A 17,454-nucleotide genomic window follows, 5' to 3' on the forward strand; every position below is an offset into this window, starting at 1 on the left:
GATCAGCAGGAGTGGAAGTCAAGAGAGCAGTATGGTAAATATAATCAAAATATATTATATCTGTGTATGAAATTATCAAAATTATTTTGTGAAGAAAAAAAATTTTAAGTGTTTCTGCCAATTTTTTCAGTGACTCTTCTAGACATCTATACTATGAATGATGCAAAACACAGTGCAAATCACAAAGATGTTAAACGCTTTAGCAAAATGCTGGGAATTTAAACATCTGATATACAGGCTGAGTCAATATGGTATAGTTTATTTAGATGGTGAATTATAAAGCAACTGATTTATTCAGAACTTTTACAATATACCAAAGTATTTTAGTATGCACTGCTACGTAAAGTAGAACACAGAATTCAGTAACTATCAATGTTATTAAGAATGGGGAAAAAAACTGGAAAAAATAAACTAGAATATTGACATCAGTTGTCTCTGCTCCTATGATTGTCTTCACTTCTACAATGAGCTCCTTAGTCAGAAAATGATACTGTTTTTGTTGATTAACTCCAACAGGTACTTTCAGGATTCATTTCCTGCTAGCTTCTGAGCAACCAAAAAACTCATGTGTAAATACTAAAGCTAATATTTACTTCCAGATTCATTTCTTTTCCCGATACTAGAACATATAAAGAGTAATCAAAAGGAAGAAAAAAATTGAATGATGATGACTTTTATAAATACACACATACACATAAAGCTAGAAAGAGATCTGTAAAAATGGTGACAGTAATTATCAGTAGTAAAATTTTATGGCTTTTAAATATCTTTTTAACTTAATTTTTATTGTATGTTCTATGATAAACATGTTTCATAATAGAAAGTTTATAATAAAAAAGTTTGCTATCTTTCTAAAACCCAAACACCAGATTTCAGCAAATCAATGGAATATCAACAGTTATTAAAATATTACAGAAGAGTATTTAACAGCATGAAAAACTTCTGTTAGTAACTGATCACACTATCTGACAGTATGCTCAGAATGATCCCAATGTCATTTAAAGACAAACCAAAGCCTATGAATCCATAAAAAAAAAAACCCTAGAATACATTAAAAAAAAAACCCTATATATGAATGGTACCAAAACATACAGTATTCAGGTGGCAGAATTATATTTTTAAACCATTTTTGCATCTGTATTTTGGCCAATTTTCCTCTAGTAAATATGAATTTTTTTCTAATAGGCAAAAAAAGCTTTTTAAAAAGTTAAAAAGGTTAAACAAAGCATTACCTTGCTAAATAACAGAGGAAAAGATGCTGATGAGCAGGATACAGAAAGGTCCTCCTACTGAGGTTTTCAAGCTCTATACACACCAGTGTCAGTCAATAGGATGCCTGCTTCCCAACATCATGACAGCAGTCAGCAAGAAAACATCCCTTCCTGTTCATACTTCATTATGCTGGACTGGACCAGTGACTCCCTCAGCAGAGACCACTGCTAACTACAGCATCAGGCACCATCTGGAACCTTTAGTTTTGACAGTGCTGGGTGGGAATCAGATACCTTGGAGCTACGTGTATGCTAGGTTAAGAGTTCACCACTGAGCTATATTCCCAACCTTGTATGGACCCTAGTAGAAAAGGATCTGGAGAAAATAAGTACAGTCTGATTGCAAGTAAACATGATTTGCAATCAAGTGATTATGGAAATGCACTGTTTACACTGCACAGAACACACTCACTAGGGAATTCTACTCTCAGACCTGGTGGAATTCTGAGGTCATCAGAAGACAATTTTCAAGACATTGCCTTCAAGGGTGCCATGTCAATATTGACTGGAAACAATTTCAGAGATGTCACGCTAGAGATGTAAACAGCTCAAGAACCCAGCTTCCTGTCTATATAATTAGAAATCGCTTTACTGCTAGCCACAAAGTGAGTCAGGATTCTGATTTAATCTGAGTTTCTTGACTTTCCACATGCTAAACCAGACTACAAAGAGCAGCTGTAAAGCCAGAAGACAGGAAGGACAGAAATAAATACAGACATGTGTCCTCTAGCCCAAACAATGAGACAGCTACAGAACTGGATTATCAGTTCAATCTATTTCTAGATCGCTGTCTTCACTGTGACAGGTGGCAGAGTTTCGCACAGATGTCAGCACCAAGACTTCCTTTTCTGGGAGCAATCCAAATTCCTGCAGGAAAGCTTCAAGGTCTACAGCAAAGAAATCTTCGCCCAGCTGGTCAGTGACACGAACAAAATTGCCAATCAATTCACCCGCCTTGTAGATGAGCAGAGCAGGAAGGGCATTCCGGGTAAAACGACTGCTGGCCCCAATAACCGAGCTCCTCACTCGGCAGAATTTGACAGTGGGGTACTCTGCGGCAAGGCAGATCATGCAGCCATTCATGGCTTCAGTCCCTGGGACACCATCTTCATAAATATGAACCATGATAAGGGTGCTTTTCTGTTCTTTATCAATCATATCTAAAAATCCTTCTCCACTGGGGATCTCAAGCACTTGCTTGAATTGGGGCCCTTTATGAAGCTGCTGCCGCATCTCGTCCATCCTCTGCTTCCGATACTGCTGCAGAAACTCTTCATCATCCAAATTCTTGTCCATCATACCACACTCCTTCAGAGTCATCTGCAGGAAAACCAGCAGACATGGAGAACCAAGACAGACACGGAACATATGTGACTGATGTAGATATGTACCCAGTACTTAGAAACATGAGGTTTCACACTAGTGTCTTATTCATATTATGTCATCTCTCTTAAAATTTGTATGGATAGAGGTGTATTTTATGTGCACCAGGTGTATGCTGGAGCCTGTGGAAGCCAGAAGGGGGCACTGGCTCCCCAGGAACTGCAGTTACAAAGGTTGTGAGCCACCACACAGGTGCTGGGAACCAACCCTGGATCATCTATAAAAACAGGTACTTTTAACAGCTGAATCTTCTTTCCAGATCGTCTTTGAAATGTTTTCATTACTTTGACTTTCAGGGGAAGGGAGCATGCTCATACCATGCTGCTCCTGTGGAAGTTAGAGGACAACTTGCAGGAGTTAGTTCTCTCCTACCATGTGGTGCTTATGCCCTTGGCCATCATGATTGAAGTCACCTATGACTGAATTCTTGAGTTAATCTCATTGGAAGAACTTTAATAACTCCATTTTGTAAATGTAGGTATTAAACCAAAGATTTTACATTATTTGCACAAATTCACACAAGTATAAAGTACAAGACTAGGATTCAAACTAGAACTTTTAAAGATCTCTTTTTATCTTTTAATTATGTGTATATATGTATGTGTGTGGGAAGGTATGCATGTGCCTACATAGTTCAAAAGAGGGTGTCAGATTCCCAGGAGCAGTTGGAAGTCATCTTTTGAGTTCTGAGAACCACACTAGGGTCTCTAAGAGCAGTGCCTATTCTTATCCACTAAGCCATCTCTCTAGCCCCTTAAACTAGATTTTAGAAACTTAAGTTTGAAACTTCAATACCATTTTGCTTCTCATTCCAATACAGCAGCACCACATAGTACCATGGCCCCTCTGAGCATTTCTGTCAGTCTAGACTAAGTTCTAGTCACTCTTACCTCTTTTTGAAAAGACAACATAATTAAGGAACTTCCAAAGGAACACAGCTCAATCCACATGACACATGACGAGTGATAAATTGCACTTTAAGGTTTATTCATTTTATGTGTGTTTTGCTGCATATATTTATGTGCACCAAATGAGTGCTTGGTGCCTTTGGAGGTCAGATCTCCTGGAACCGGAGTAATGGATGTTTGTGGACCACTTTGTGGGTGCTGGGGGATCAAACCCAGGTCCTCTGCAAGAACATGTGTTCTTAACCATTGAGCCAGCTCTCCAGCCCAAAATTTTTTTTTTCAATTTTGAAACAAGGTTTCCCTATGTAGAACAGGCCAGCCTGGTTCTCACTATGTACTCCAGGCTGGCTTCAAACAAACAATCCTGAGCCTGTCTTAGCCTCCCATGTAGTGGAATTAGACATATACTACCAGGCTCAGCTTTTTTATTGCCAGTTAGCTGACTGTAGCTGTCTTACTTGTGCAGCAGCAGCTATGGGTGTCTCATAACCTGCTTTTGTCTCTAGGTAATGTTAACTACCTTATAATGACTGAGCATGGTAGCTCTCCACCCCTTTAATCCCAGCAATCAGGAGGCAGGGACAGACGGACCTTTATCATCTACAGCCTGGTCTACACAGTGAGTTCTAGGCCAGCACAGTGAGACTCTGTCTCAAAAGAAAAAAATAATAATAATTTATAAATATTTCCTCATGCTTCAAAACATTTTTACAAATTGATATACATAGATCATACTGACCTTCCTTCAGCCTCATTTCTGTCAGGCAGACAGTTTCCAGTTCTAGTCTACTATAGGTGGCCTAAGAGGACAGGGACAGAATCTCTTACAACTGACCTGTGGTCACATGACTGCTGCTTCATTCTGGTGTCTCTGCTCAACAGCTATGAGCAGCAGGCACACTATGCTATAGCCAGCTTCCCTGACAGATCTTCTTTCTCCTGGCCTGGGGCAGCAAAACATCTCTGACTAACCCTGTAAGACTAGAGGTGGTAAGCAGGGGCCACACTAAACTGGAACACTGGATCAGAAGTGTCATAACCAGCATCCTTCTCAATTCTCTTTACCAATCTTCTTCCCATTGCTCTAAGTTTGGCTGATTTGACTGCGTCTTTTAGCTAGCCTTTGTCTAGATTTTATGCCCTGAAATCATTCCCCAGTCAAAGTGATCAACTCAGTTTTATCTGCACCCTCATGTTGGCTGATATTTTTAAATGTCAACTTGTTCTTGCTTGCTGAGCTCCAGTTGAAGGAGAAGAGGGGGTAAGTAAGGAGGTGCCCATACCATGGCTCATACAAAGCAGACTGCCCGCCAATCTACTGGAGGTAAAGAACCCAGGAAACAACTGGCTACAAAAGCTGTTCGCAAGAGTGCACCCTCTACTGGAGGGGTGAAGAAACCTCATCGTTACTGGTACTGTAGCACTCAGTGAAATCAGATGCTATCAGAAGTCCACTGAACTTCTGATTAGCAAGCTCCCCTTTCAGCGTCTGGTGCGAGAAATTGCTCAGGACTTCAAAAAGACCTGCACTTCCAGAGGGCAGCGATTGGTGCTTTGCAGGAGGCAAGTGAGGCCTATCTGGTTGGCCTTTTTGAAGATACCAACCTGTGTGCTGTCCATGCTAAACGTGTAACAATTATGCCATAAGACATCCAGCTAGCACACCGCATACGTGGAGAACATGCTTAAGTGTCCACTATGAGGGGAAACATTTTATTCTCAAAAAAAATTTTTTTTCCTCTTCTTCCTGTTATCAGTAGTTCTGAATGTTAGGTATTTTTTCCATGGGGTCAAAGATACCTAAGTATATGATTGCAAGTGGAAACATAGGGGACAGAATCAGGTATTGGCAGTTTCTTCACGTTCATTTGTGTGTGAATTTTTAATATAAATGCAAGATGTAAAGCATTAATGCAAGCAAAATGTTTCTGTGAACACATTTCAACAGTTCAACTTTATAACAATTACAAATAAACCTGTTAAAATTTTCTGGGGGCTGGGGATTTAGCTCAGTGGTAGAGCGCTTACCTAGGAAGCGCAAGGCCCTGGGTTCGGTCCCCAGCTCCGAAAAAAAAACAAAAAACAAAAAAAAAAAATTTCTGGACAATGCCAGCATTTGGATTGTTTTAAAATAAGTAAATTTCCTATTGACAGCAAAAAAAAAAAAAAAAAAAGTCAACTTCCTGTTACACTGTGTGCCTGCTCTCCATGCAGATGGAGGTCAGAAGACAACAGTGGAGCTAGTTCTCTCCTCCCTCCTTTACATGGGTTCTGGGGACTGAACTCAAGTCACCAGGCTTGTCTAACAAACTCCTTTCCCCACTGAGCCCTTCTTCTGGCCCCAGTGCCTGACAGCTTTAAGTCACTGCTAACTGATCTGAGGCACTCAGGAACACTTCTTCCATAGTCAGAAGGAACAAGAGAGACCTTTAATGCTGATAAGGTAAGAAGGTGTCAGGGACCTGGGCTCAAGTATCTCCCTGAATGTCTATTCTATTTACTGTCTCCACAAAATAATCATGAACACAATTAGGAAACTAATATATGCTCCAGAACGCCAGAAAGATAAAGATTATGACCTCATCTAGCAAATGAAAGCATAGGCTCAGGAAGAGACTTTGCTATAACAATGTACAGCTGAGTTGAGAGCAAACCCAGATGCACCCCCAAGTTATGACAGGGCTCCCAGCTTTGCCCTGCATTTCAATACACCTCAGGAGCCAAATCTACTTTCCTCCCTTCCTGAATCACCAAGCCCATTTCCAGCAGCCAGGGAAGCCTTGAAGAAGCCATTACCTTCCCACTGATTTTCTCCTGGAGGTCCTTCTGTTTCTGCTGCTCCTCCTCTTCATCCAGATGGGACCTGCAGCTCATAGACAGCTTTTTGATCAGCCGCTCCATCTCCCGGCACTGCTCCTCCCTCTGTTCTGTCTCCAACTGCTTGAAGCGGCGCCAGTCATTGATCACCCCTTTTGGACCTGAATAGGACAAGCATAACTGAGAACAGACCAGGGGCTTTGGGCCGCTGACATCTGTGACAGGATTCACATTGGCATGGAGCCTGCTGTATCTATGACACAGTTAGCAAGGGCCTCTGTATAGCCTTACGTGGGGCACAAGGAGGTCTACTGCAGCGCACTTTGCAGGAATTAAATGGCCAACCTAATGCTCAACATTCTACAAGTTATGATTCATCTACTCGAAGGTAAAGAAGAAACATGTAGAAAGAAGGGAATTTGACACAGAGAGGTCCTGGTAGCCCACATCTGCAACATCAGCATTCCACACTGGAAGATCACATGTTCAGCCTGAGTTACAGTAAGATCCTCCCTCCAAAAACCAAGGGCTATGAATACAGTTCAGCTGCAAGAGTACTAAGCAAGCATTCACAAAGCCGTAGATTTGATCCCCAGCACCCAAAGGCAAGAAGGGGTAAGATCAGACAGTTCTACATATCTTGACATAAAAGATACTGCAAAAATAATAATAAGCTAGGCATAGTGATGCATGCCAGGAATCCCTACTGAAGAAACTGAGGATGGAGGATCATTTGAGATTAGGAGTTCAAGGCCAGCTTGAACGACATGAGACACTATCTCTAAAAAGGTGGCAAAAATTTCAAAACCTGTTAAACATAGTAGGAGAGAAACTAAATGAAAAAATACTGTTGCTGGCTGAACTACAAGCATTACCTCAACCTAAGCAATCTGACAATATTAGGATGTTACAGTGGGTTGGGCTGTGGACTGTGGTAGAGCACTTGCAAAGCATGAACAAAGCCCTTGGCCAATCCCCAGAAGTAGAAAGTTACAAACTAAAAACAATACACAGTAGTATAAGAACCACTGAGATGACTCACCACACAGGGATCCTACAGTATAAGCCTGGAGACCTGAAGTAGATAAATCCCTGGAATTTAACTGTGAAGATGAGAGAACCCACTCCAAAAAGTCCTCTTCTCTCCATACTGGTATCCAAGCATTGTAACCAAGCATATAGGCCATGCATATACATACAACAATAAAACAGACTTTAACTTAAGAAAACTATCAGTGTAAAAACGACATTTCTAGGAATCAATCATATATTAACCAGTATACTCATATACACGATTTACGGGTTGTCAAACACGCTCCAGCAAGTTCCCTTCCATTGCTGATATGCATACAGATTTGCATTGCACAGAGAAAGGGCAGAAGCAAGCACAATGAAGGACTACACCATGTTATCTCTGGAAGGAAAGTGGGACTGGAGTTGGAGAAAGGAGAGCAGGACTTCTAACAAATATACATTTCAAAGGCCACTTTTCCAGCCCATTTCCAGAGTTCAGAGCCTTCAGTACCTGTATTGACTGAAATGCCTTCGCCTGCCAGCTCAGCCTCCGCAGGCGTGGAACTACTGGCTGGGGCTCCCCTGCCTCTGTCTTTGTCTTCATGGTCACTGTCCTCATCCTCACTGGTGCTGTAGTAGTACTGCAATTTCTCCCCCAGCAACTTGTCATCCAGGGTTGTCATGGCGCCTAGAAGAGAGCAATGTATCTGGCTGGAGCAAAGAAGACACGAACCAGACAAGGTACACTTGGACTGACTGACTCCCCACAACGTTATACGACTCTGAAGGTGTCTTCATAAGCAGAATCTCAGCAAACCCCAACCCTGGATCTATGCCATAGTTTACCAGGCTTTTGCTAGAGCAGGCAAAACCAAGACTTAGATAAGGCACATTCTTTGCTGAGCTCTGTCACAAACACTGGAGCTGTTAACAGGCCCACAGATGTGTGATTCCAGAAGCCTTAGAGGTACATTACTGTCTACTGGTGTGGACTGGGTAAGAGGAATTTACTGCTCATGGTTTTTACTCATACACACTTTTAGTTTTAAGACTGCTAGCTAACAAATCAGGGGAAAGTCCTCAGGGAAAACCTCAAAAGAGACTACCAAGGGCAGGTATACCATTGAAACTAAGTCATTCACTCCTTCCTTGCCTCACTAAGAGCCTAGATAAATGGTCTCAAGCTGGACCAAATCTGACCAGCTAAAGCAAGTCTCCACAACAAAATTTAAGTAAGAGTCAGATGTTTAAAGAACACCTAGGACCCAGGTATTTTGAGGAAAGATTCCATTCAGTGCTTTAGAAGTCTGTTTAAGAATCCAGCAGGAATGACTAATCAAAAACAAAAACAAAACGTCCTTCCTCTAAGCATCCCAACACTGGGCTGCCTTCAGAAGAGACTTAGCACATGGTATTTACACTATTACAATGTACCTCTCTCCCACACAGTCAGGATCTCTGTGCCGGCTGAACAACAAACAATCAAGAGGACAAGGAAAGGAAGAAAACTTTTGAAAGCTCCTTGTCAGGGATGTGCCAGAGGGCCACAACTCCGTCCAAGAAACATCAGTGCTGTGCAATGGGTGAAACAGGGCCAGAGTGGAGTGTACTAAGGAGGCTGGGCTGCTGAGAGGCGAGGAGGCCAGCACACTGGCAAACAAAAGTGGCATGCATGCGCAGAGCAGATGGTAAACCTCAAGTGGGGATAGTAAACTTGAAGAGCTGGAGGATCGTGAAGAGGGTGGGAGCAGCAGTGAAGTGAGCTGGGCAGGGCCAGTGAAAGGCTTGCAAAAGTGTTAAAAGAAAGTAGGACAGTGAGGAGGGCGGGGCTGAGCAGATGGACCAGAGAAGGGCGGGGCTAAGCTTCCAGGAAGGCGGAGCTTATGGGACAAACGGGCAAGAACAGAAGGATAAGTAAAGCAGAGCTAAAAGGCCAGGGTGGAGAAAAACGAAGCCATAAGGAAGGCGGGGTTGAGGAGGCGGAGCAGTGAGGAAGGCAAGGCTGAGGAGGGACGGGCTGAAGAGGAGCAGCCTGGAGAATGGAGCGGGAGAAGGGCGGGCTGAGGAGGCGGGGCAGCGTGGAAGACGGAGCTGGGTAGGGCAGATGAGGAGGGCGGTACTGATGAGGGACGCTCGGAGTCTCGAAGGGAGTTTGAGACGCACGGGAGAAACTGGAATCCAGGAGCCCGGAGGCAAAGTAGCTCGCCCAAGGCGCGCAAACCCCTGTCCCCACCCATGTCTAGGCCCGCCGCTTCCTCCCGCCGACGCCTGTGCACTTAGTTACCTCGCTCACTCAGTCTGTTCCTTCTGGACTAGCAACTCCGGTCACCAACAAAGAACGCTCGCTTAGAGAAAGAGAAGTAACCGAAAGCCTTAAGCAACAGAGAAAAGCTGCAGTGGACTCTGCGGACCAATCACTCGGCCTTCCGGCGTCACGGCGGACGCACGCTGTCCAATCACAAGAAACTTATCTCGGCGTCTGAGGAGAAGCTACGGGTCTTAGCTTAGGACAAAACACCTCGGTGTGTACTTCTACTTTAAAATAAGAAAACTTTATTTTTGTTCCAAGTTTCTAGAAAAGTTACACATGAATATTGAAGCGAAAAATAGCTCAAAAACATTAATTTCTTCAAGAATAAGTAATTCAAAGGGCAAAAGTTGTATGACAGCCTGAATTGGATTATTGGACAAGAAACGGGCGTGGACAACTGAAGAAATTTGAGTAACTCGTATCAACTAATATTGGTCAAATAGTTGACTCGACAGTTTACAGAGTACTTCAGTTATGTATCGTGATAACCTTTGAAAATTCTAGAGATCAAGGAAACTACCCTATTTTTTTTTTTCTTTTTTCTTTTTTTTTTTTTTCCCGGAGCTGGGGACCGAACCCAGGGCCTTGCGCTTTCTAGGCAAGCGCTCTACCACTGAGCTAAATCCCTAACCCCGAAACTACCCTATTTTTGAAAACTTTTGTTAAACCTCAGATGATTTCAAACTGCTTAGTTGGGGTGTCTAGTATACAACTGTGAAATTGCTCTTAAAACCGTGTGTAAATTAAAACATATGATATGTTCGATTTATATAAAATACAGGGCTCTTAATTTGAAGAAGGAGGTTCTCTATTCACGTTTCTAGGACCACCTATGTGTTACTGCAAATTTGTCTACGTGCACGTTTTCATCAGAAGCTATTTGTTCAGACTATGAGAGACAGCATCCTCCAGTCCCCGCACCCCCAACATACCTTTAAAACTGAAAGACCCCAGCTTAGCAGCAGTAACGCCATTTTGCAAGGCTATATTTAAGATGACTGGTTCAGAGAAAGGTTAGAACACTGAGTACACAGCGGCTGCCAAACAAGATGTGTTTGGTTGAAGGCCTGGCAACAGGAGGACTGCCGTTGAGCACCTGACAATGAGAAAAGCCCCGGGAGAGGTCCCACACCCTGGTGGGGGGGCCGAGTCAGCCGTTATGTTCCAAGAAGGTAGCTAAGAAACTTGCCCCCAGGCTGAACCCTTGGGGGGCCGAGTCAGTCCTTATGTTTCAGGAAGGTAGCTAGGAAACTTGCCCCCGGGCTAAACCCTTGCCATATTAAAATCCACCAATTATATCCCTGTAACCATGCATCTGCTTCTGTATGCTTGCTTCTGCTCCCCAAAATCCTATAAAAGCCCATCCTTGGTTCCGTGGGGCGCGCCAGTCCCCCGAGTGACTGAAGCGCCCGCAGGTGCCTGTGCCTGTGTATCCCGACAATAAACCAAATCCTCTTGCTGATTGCATCCTGTGGTGTCTCGGTCTGGTCATTGAGTTGGAGGGTCTCCATCCCGAGGGAAAGTTCTCCCTGAGAGCTTTTCAAAAACAATTCATTTTAAAAGCTCCTATGGGAGCTTTTACATTTTTGCGTGAAAGATAAATAAATACCTTACCTTATTCAGCTGTATGTGCATAGTAATGTTATGTGTGTGATCTGCTTTAAATGGCACAGCCGGCGCTCAGAAAGAGTGCCTCTGGGCAAAAGAGATCCCTATAAATATTTTTTTTAGTGAATATTTGAAAGCCTGTAAAATGACTTAGCCAGCAAAAGTACCTTGGGTCCTGAGTTAAATCCTTGGGATGTGCATGGCGGAAGACAAGAAGTGACGTGACTCTGGAAAGCAGTCCTCTGAATTACACAGGGTCATCCCCCACCCCCATGTAATAAGTAAATGTAAGATATGTTTCACATATACATTTAATAAATGTTTTGGCTTTGATTTTACTTTTATTCAGTTCTCCCTAATATGGCAGTCTTCTTCACCCTCTGCAGTCCTTGAAAGTTCACCTCAGTGCCGCCCAGCAAGCCTCCATTTCCCTGGGCAATTTCATCTCTCACTTTCAAAAAAACAATTCATATCTTTTCTCTCAAATTTCAATACCTCTTCCACTCTAATAACTCTGACTCTTTCTTCCCCCCGAAAAGCAAAAACACTCAGAAGAGACCGGCATTTGATTAAATACCCAAAATGTACCCAACATTCTCTTACATCCATTTACTAAATGAATCACTGGTACGGGAGTTCCCAATTCCTTGAGCTAATAAATAACACTGTTCCTCTCTTTCTCTCCTGCTTTAACAGGCTTCTTTTCTACAGCATATTATACTTTCTCATCCTTAAAAAATATAAGACACTTTTAAAAGTCTAAAATTGAGGGATATCTATCAATATTATAAAAATGTATATCTTGTAGTCTAATCATTCCACTTACAGATTAGCCTATCCTACAGATAAGATGAAGGTATGTATATATTGTTACATTTAATAATGGGGTTTTACTTTATTAATAAAGTACTTAATAAGAAGTATGGAGGCTCATGCCTGCTCATACTCAGAACGTTGAAAGAGAAGAGTCAAGTTGGGCAAAAGAGACTCTACTTCAAAACAATAAAATAAATAGATCAGTGCCCTCTCCCCACGCTGGCTGGTGGTCGTTCTAGTCTTTTTGCTTCCATTGCTCATCGCAGGCACCAGCCCACCCACCAGCTTTCGGACTGTGGCCAACTTCGAGCTTATCTTCCTTGCCATCAAGCCAGATGGCGCGCAGCGCCGCCTGGTGAGCGAGATCATCAAAGGATTCGAGTTGAAGGGGTTCTGCCTGGCCGCCATGAACTTCCTTCGGGCTTCTGAAGAACACCTGAAGCAGCAGTACACTGGCCTGAAAACCGTCCTTTCTTCTCTAGGCTAGAGAAGTACATGAACTCAGGGCCTATAGCGGCAGTGGTGTGGGAGGGGCGCAATGTGGTGAAAACAGATGATGCTGGGGCAGACCAATCCAGCGGATTCGAAAACAGGGGGATTCGTGGGGATTTCTGCATTCTAGTTGGCAGGAACATCATCCATGGCAGTGATTCAGTGGAGAGTGCTGAGAAAGAAATCGGTCTATGGTTTAAGCCCAAGAAACTGATTGACTATAAGTCTGGTCCTCATGACTGTGTGTACAGGTAGACATGGAGAAACCAGAGTCCTTTTCAGCACTACTGATGGGGCTCCTGGACACCGCTCTTCATCCCACTGACTGGATGGACCATCTTTTCTAAAATGATAAAGACTTTGGAACTGGTAAAAAAATAAAATAAAATAAATAGATCAGTATATATCAGCCAAATTTCTACATAAAAAAAATCACACAAACAACATTATATATACATAAAGACAAAGATAGAAGTCACTAGCAAATATATAAGACATAAGAGTTATCTTTGCAGAGCAAATGAAAACCAGTAGAAAGAACACTTTTACAGTTTTTATATGCTATTTTAATCATTTAATAAGCATTATCTGTTATAATATTGTCATAGTTATAGTTCTATTGCTCTGAAGAGGCACCACGACCAAGGCAACTCTTAGGAAAAAAAGCATTTAATTGGGCAGCTTGCCTACAGTTTAAAGCAGTGATTCTCAACCTGTGGGTCATGATACCTTTGGGAATCAAACAACTGTGGTCAAATCATAGTAATGAAGTAGCAAAGAAAATAATTTTATGGTCGGTGGTCACCATAACATGAGGAACTGTGTTAGAGGGTGCAGCATTGGGAAGGGTGAGGACCACTGGTTTAGAGGGTTAATTCATGATCATCGCAGTCCTGCATGGCGCTGGAGCAGTAGCTGAGAGTTCTACATCCTGATTCATAGTCAGAGAGACACTGTGCTTGGGGCGAGTTTTTTTTTAAACTTTTTATTGATTGATTGTGAATTTCGCATCATGTCCCCAACCCCATTCATCTCCCCATCCTTCATATCTCATGCGCTCGCCCTTTTTTTATTATTATTCTTTAATCTATTTTTCTCCCTCCTGGTCCACCCTCTGACACTTCCTTGTCCTCCTCCCCTGTCTCCAAGAGGATGTCCCCACCCCCGACCCCACCCCATCAAACCTCCCCCTTCCCTGGGGCCTTAAGTCTGAGTGGTCTGTGGCACTTCCTTCAGGCTTAGAAATCAGAATGAAGAGCCTGATGACCTATGGACAGCAGTAGGAACACGTAAAGGGAACTGATTATTTCAAGGATGCTATACTGTCTAGTTTTGTGTGTCAACGTGACACAAGCTGGAGTTATCACAGAGAAAGGAGCCTCAGTTGTGGAAATGCCTTCATGAGACCCAGCTGTAAGGCATTTTCTCAACTAGTGGTCAAGGTGGGAGGACCCAGCCCATTGTGATTGGTGCTGTCCCTGGGCTGATGGTCTTGGGTTCTATAAGAAAGCAAGCTGAGCAAGCCAGGGGAAGCAAGCCAGTAAGTAACATCCCTCCATGGCCTCTGCATCAGCTCCTGCTTCCTGACCTGCTTGAGTTCCAGTCCTGACATCCTTTAGTGATGACCAGCAACATGGAAGCAAGCTGGATAAACCCTTTCCTCCCCAACTTGCTTCTTGGTCATGATGTTTGTGCAGGAATAGAAGACAGATGGCCGTGGTGGTACCCACCTCGCTACGATTAAAATTAGATTTCTCATTGTCACAAAGAAGCCTTAGCATCTGTGGCCCCTGACGAAGGGTTTATATTGCAGTGATGAAACAGTCTGACCAAGAGAGGAAAGGGTTTATTCAGCTTGCACATCTATACCACTATTTATCAACAAGGAACTTAGGGCAGGAACTCAATCAAGCAGGGCAGGAATCTGTAGGCAAGAGCTGATACAGAGGCCATGGAGGGATGCTGCTTACTGATTTGCTCGACATGGCTTGCTCAGCCTGCCTTCTATAGAATCCACAACTACCAGCCCAGGGATGGCACCACTCAAAATGGGCTATGCCTTCCCCCATTGATCACTAATTGAGAAAATGCCTTATAGGTGGATGTCATGGAGGCATTTCCTCAACTGAGGCACCGTCCTCGCTGATGACTAGCTTGTGTTGAAGTTGACACACAAAACCAGGCGGTTCCAGGAATTTGGAATAAAAACCTTTTTTATCTTCCAACTTGCTGGCTTGTTGCTAATAATGGTTCTACCATCAATTTATCTATTAAATTATTGGCTTTACTGTGTGGCACTGGAACGAGGCCTGTTACAGTTATGTGATGTGACAACCCACTGTTAAATGTTGGGTTTTGCAGGTGTAATTAAGGTTACTAATCATTTGACTTGAAAATAAAGAAATTATTCTTGTCAGTGCAAAAATACAGTTCTCATTTCAAAGGGAATAAGAAGAGAGTTTATTCTGGAGCCAAATATGAGTGACCATGACCCAGGATTCAGGCTGTCACAAAGACCACATTCAACAGTTTCATGAAGACAGCATAGTTAGAGTAAAGAAAACCATTCGGGTTAGCAAATTATAGCAAAGCAGGGAAATCTCTGCTATAGGCGCCAGGCACCACCCAATGACATTTGTTGTTTTTGGATTGGTAGATTCTAGGGCTCTGTAAATATATTTCAAATAGCTTTGCATGATAGTCACAGAATGTGAGGTCAGACAGGAGGTAAGTGAATGGCTATTAAGGGTGCTAAGTATAGTCTCTAAGATTATCTGGTTCAGGATCTACAACATTCCAACTCTCTACATCATAACATCCTAACTAACCAAGTAACCTTGTAGCACATTTAAACATGGGCATTTTTGTTTTGTTTGTGTGTGTGTGTGGGGGGGGAATTCTAGCATAACAGAAGCCAGAAATCACTGACATATATGAGGAATTCAATAATATTGGTTGCTGGTCTAAATTTGAAAAGGAAACTATGTGAAAAGGAATTGGACAATATAAATAAGCAAAGAAACTCAATGTTGGTGACCTGCAAGACAATGGGACTTGTGCCATATTGCGAGGAGCAGAATGAGTGGGTAGGTGGATTCTTCCTTGAGGCTCCAGAAAGGAATGGACATTGCTTTTGGATTGGTGGATGTGAAGGCTCTGTAATAGCCTCACATACAGACATCTTCATTTCAGTCTTAGAGTTTTGGCTTGCAGAAAATGCGAAATAATAAACTTGCATTGACTGGGCATGGTGGTACATGCCTTTAGTCCCAGTACTCAGGAAGCAGAGGCAGTTTAATCTCTGAGTTTGAGACCAGGCTGGTTTACAGAGTGAGTTCCAGGACAACCAAGGATACACAGAGAACCCCTGTCTAAAAAAAATTAAGTAAACAAACAAATAAGTAAATAGTAAACAAATTTGTATTACGTTAATAAAATGCAGTCATAAAAAAGAGGGAAATGTGGATTAATGTCTGTATGTAGGTGGAGGCAGGCACAAGATAAGACAAGGCCTGAGATTGGACAGTAGAAAAGGAGAGTGGGCACAGAGTTTTTGTGAGGCGGGAGAGATAGAAGAGAGGAGGAGGAGGAAGATGGAGGAAAAGCAAAAGAATGTCCCAGATCCATGTGGCTTTAACAGACACAGGTAGCTATGAATATCTTATAAGGGATGGATAATTACGAGACAACTTGTCTTATCAAGATGGGAAGTTTATATTAATATCAATTGGCTCTGAGTTTATTGTGTGTACGTTTTGTGGGGTAAAAATTTACTGATATAAATCTGATTGATAAATTAAAAGAATACAGTCATTTGTTGTAACAAAGAAAAATACTGTATAGATGAGCCCAGAAAAAAACCCACTACACACAGGTGTGCACATAAATTCATAAAGACAAACACATTTTTAAATGTGTATAAAAGATAGAAAGTAACTGAGGAACACACCGGTTGCATGCACACATATGTCTACAGGCACCAATATGCACATATGTACATATGAACATTCGTAGAAAGCTGTTTTTGTTGATTTGGTTTGATTTTTCAAGGCAGGGCTTCTCTGTATAGTCCTGGTTGTCCTGGAACTCACTTATCTCAAACTCCCAGACAAACAGCCTGCCTCTGCCTCCTGAGTGCGGGAGTAAAGGTGTGTGCCACCACAGCCAGCTTTCCAGGCTTTTGGAATGACTGGACAACCAAGTTTCCGTTGAACAAATAGTATCATGTGACATAAAGATTTATTATCCTTTTCTGTATATTAGTAAAATATATTAATGGTATTCTCTATTTAGAAGAATAAAGGTCATATTTGTTTTGTGATGATGAAAGAATTGGCATTAGCAAGAAACACTTCAATCAGATTTACTATCACTAAACAAATTTAAAAAATTTGAAGTAAATAAGTAGAAAAAAAATCATTCATAAATGCTTAGATTCACTGAGGGGGTTTCAAAACTTGCTCTGCTCGAGTTTTCCAGTGAAACAAGATTTAGCTTTCTATCAAATTTCTTGTTTTTTTATAGTGTTTATATATATTTATAACAAGTCTTTGTCTCTTATTTTGTTACATAAATTTAGCCACTTTGACTAATGAAGGACTGTGTGCATGTATGATGGAGATCTGACCAAGATGATATTGCCTGGTGACTCATAGCTTTCTTAGTTTGCGGACATACACTGTATGATAGATATGTGCTCCAAAATCTCCTAGCGATGTGTGCCCCAGAGTATGTCCTGCTTTCAGTAATACAAGACTGTATTAAAGGTCTACCTATAGTTGAATGACAGTAAGCAGTATGAGGTATGCTTGAAATATATAATCTAACTATCTGT

General features: G+C 42.2%; 2 protein-coding genes and 1 pseudogene across 4 annotated transcripts in view; 1 reads left to right on the forward strand and 2 right to left on the reverse strand.

Annotated features, from left to right (window-relative positions):
• Nucleotides 1-239: 239 nt before the first annotated feature.
• Nucleotides 240-9,832, reverse strand: Pdcl (phosducin like). 3 transcript variants are annotated; one of them, XM_063284496.1, is made up of 4 exons: nucleotides 8,828-9,606; nucleotides 7,905-8,081; nucleotides 6,359-6,540; nucleotides 240-2,591 (listed from the first exon to the last, which is right to left on the reverse strand). In XM_063284496.1, exons 2-4 carry the CDS (start codon nucleotides 8,074-8,076, stop codon nucleotides 2,040-2,042), a joined length of 906 nt encoding a protein of 301 aa, XP_063140566.1. In that variant the 5' UTR covers nucleotides 8,077-8,081; nucleotides 8,828-9,606; the 3' UTR covers nucleotides 240-2,039. The 3 variants fall into 3 exon arrangements, with proteins under 3 accessions (XP_063140566.1, XP_038961705.1, NP_071583.1); NM_022247.2 differs by lacking the exon at nucleotides 8,828-9,606 and adding an exon at nucleotides 9,678-9,793 and having other exon boundaries at nucleotides 768-2,591; XM_039105777.2 differs by lacking the exons at nucleotides 7,905-8,081; nucleotides 8,828-9,606 and adding an exon at nucleotides 9,678-9,832.
• On the forward strand, nucleotides 9,498-12,875 carry Nme2-ps2 (NME/NM23 nucleoside diphosphate kinase 2, pseudogene 2; annotated as a pseudogene).
• The window catches only part of Rc3h2 (ring finger and CCCH-type domains 2), a 65,178-nt gene continuing 59,329 nt past the window's right edge, over nucleotides 11,606-17,454 (reverse strand). Inside the window, exon 22 of the mRNA XM_039105269.2 lies at nucleotides 11,606-12,986. Within this exon, the coding sequence (XP_038961197.1) occupies nucleotides 12,905-12,986 (82 nt within the window). The 3' untranslated portion in view covers nucleotides 11,606-12,904. The remainder of the gene's footprint in view (nucleotides 12,987-17,454) is intronic.

This window comes from Rattus norvegicus, chromosome 3 (genome assembly GCF_036323735.1).
Source record: "Rattus norvegicus strain BN/NHsdMcwi chromosome 3, GRCr8, whole genome shotgun sequence".
NCBI lineage: Eukaryota > Metazoa > Chordata > Mammalia > Rodentia > Muridae > Rattus > Rattus norvegicus.

Coding starts and splice junctions, on each gene's coding strand:
- Pdcl (XM_063284496.1), bottom strand. CDS start 8,076: ATGACAACCCTGGATGACAAGTTGCTGGGGGAGAAATTGCAGTACTAC. Junction 6,541..7,904: donor AGGCATTTCAGTCAATACAG/GTACTGAAGGCT, acceptor TGTCCTATTCAG/GTCCAAAAGGGGTGATCAAT. Junction 2,592..6,358: donor AGGAGAAAATCAGTGGGAAG/GTAATGGCTTCT, acceptor GTTTTCCTGCAG/ATGACTCTGAAGGAGTGTGG.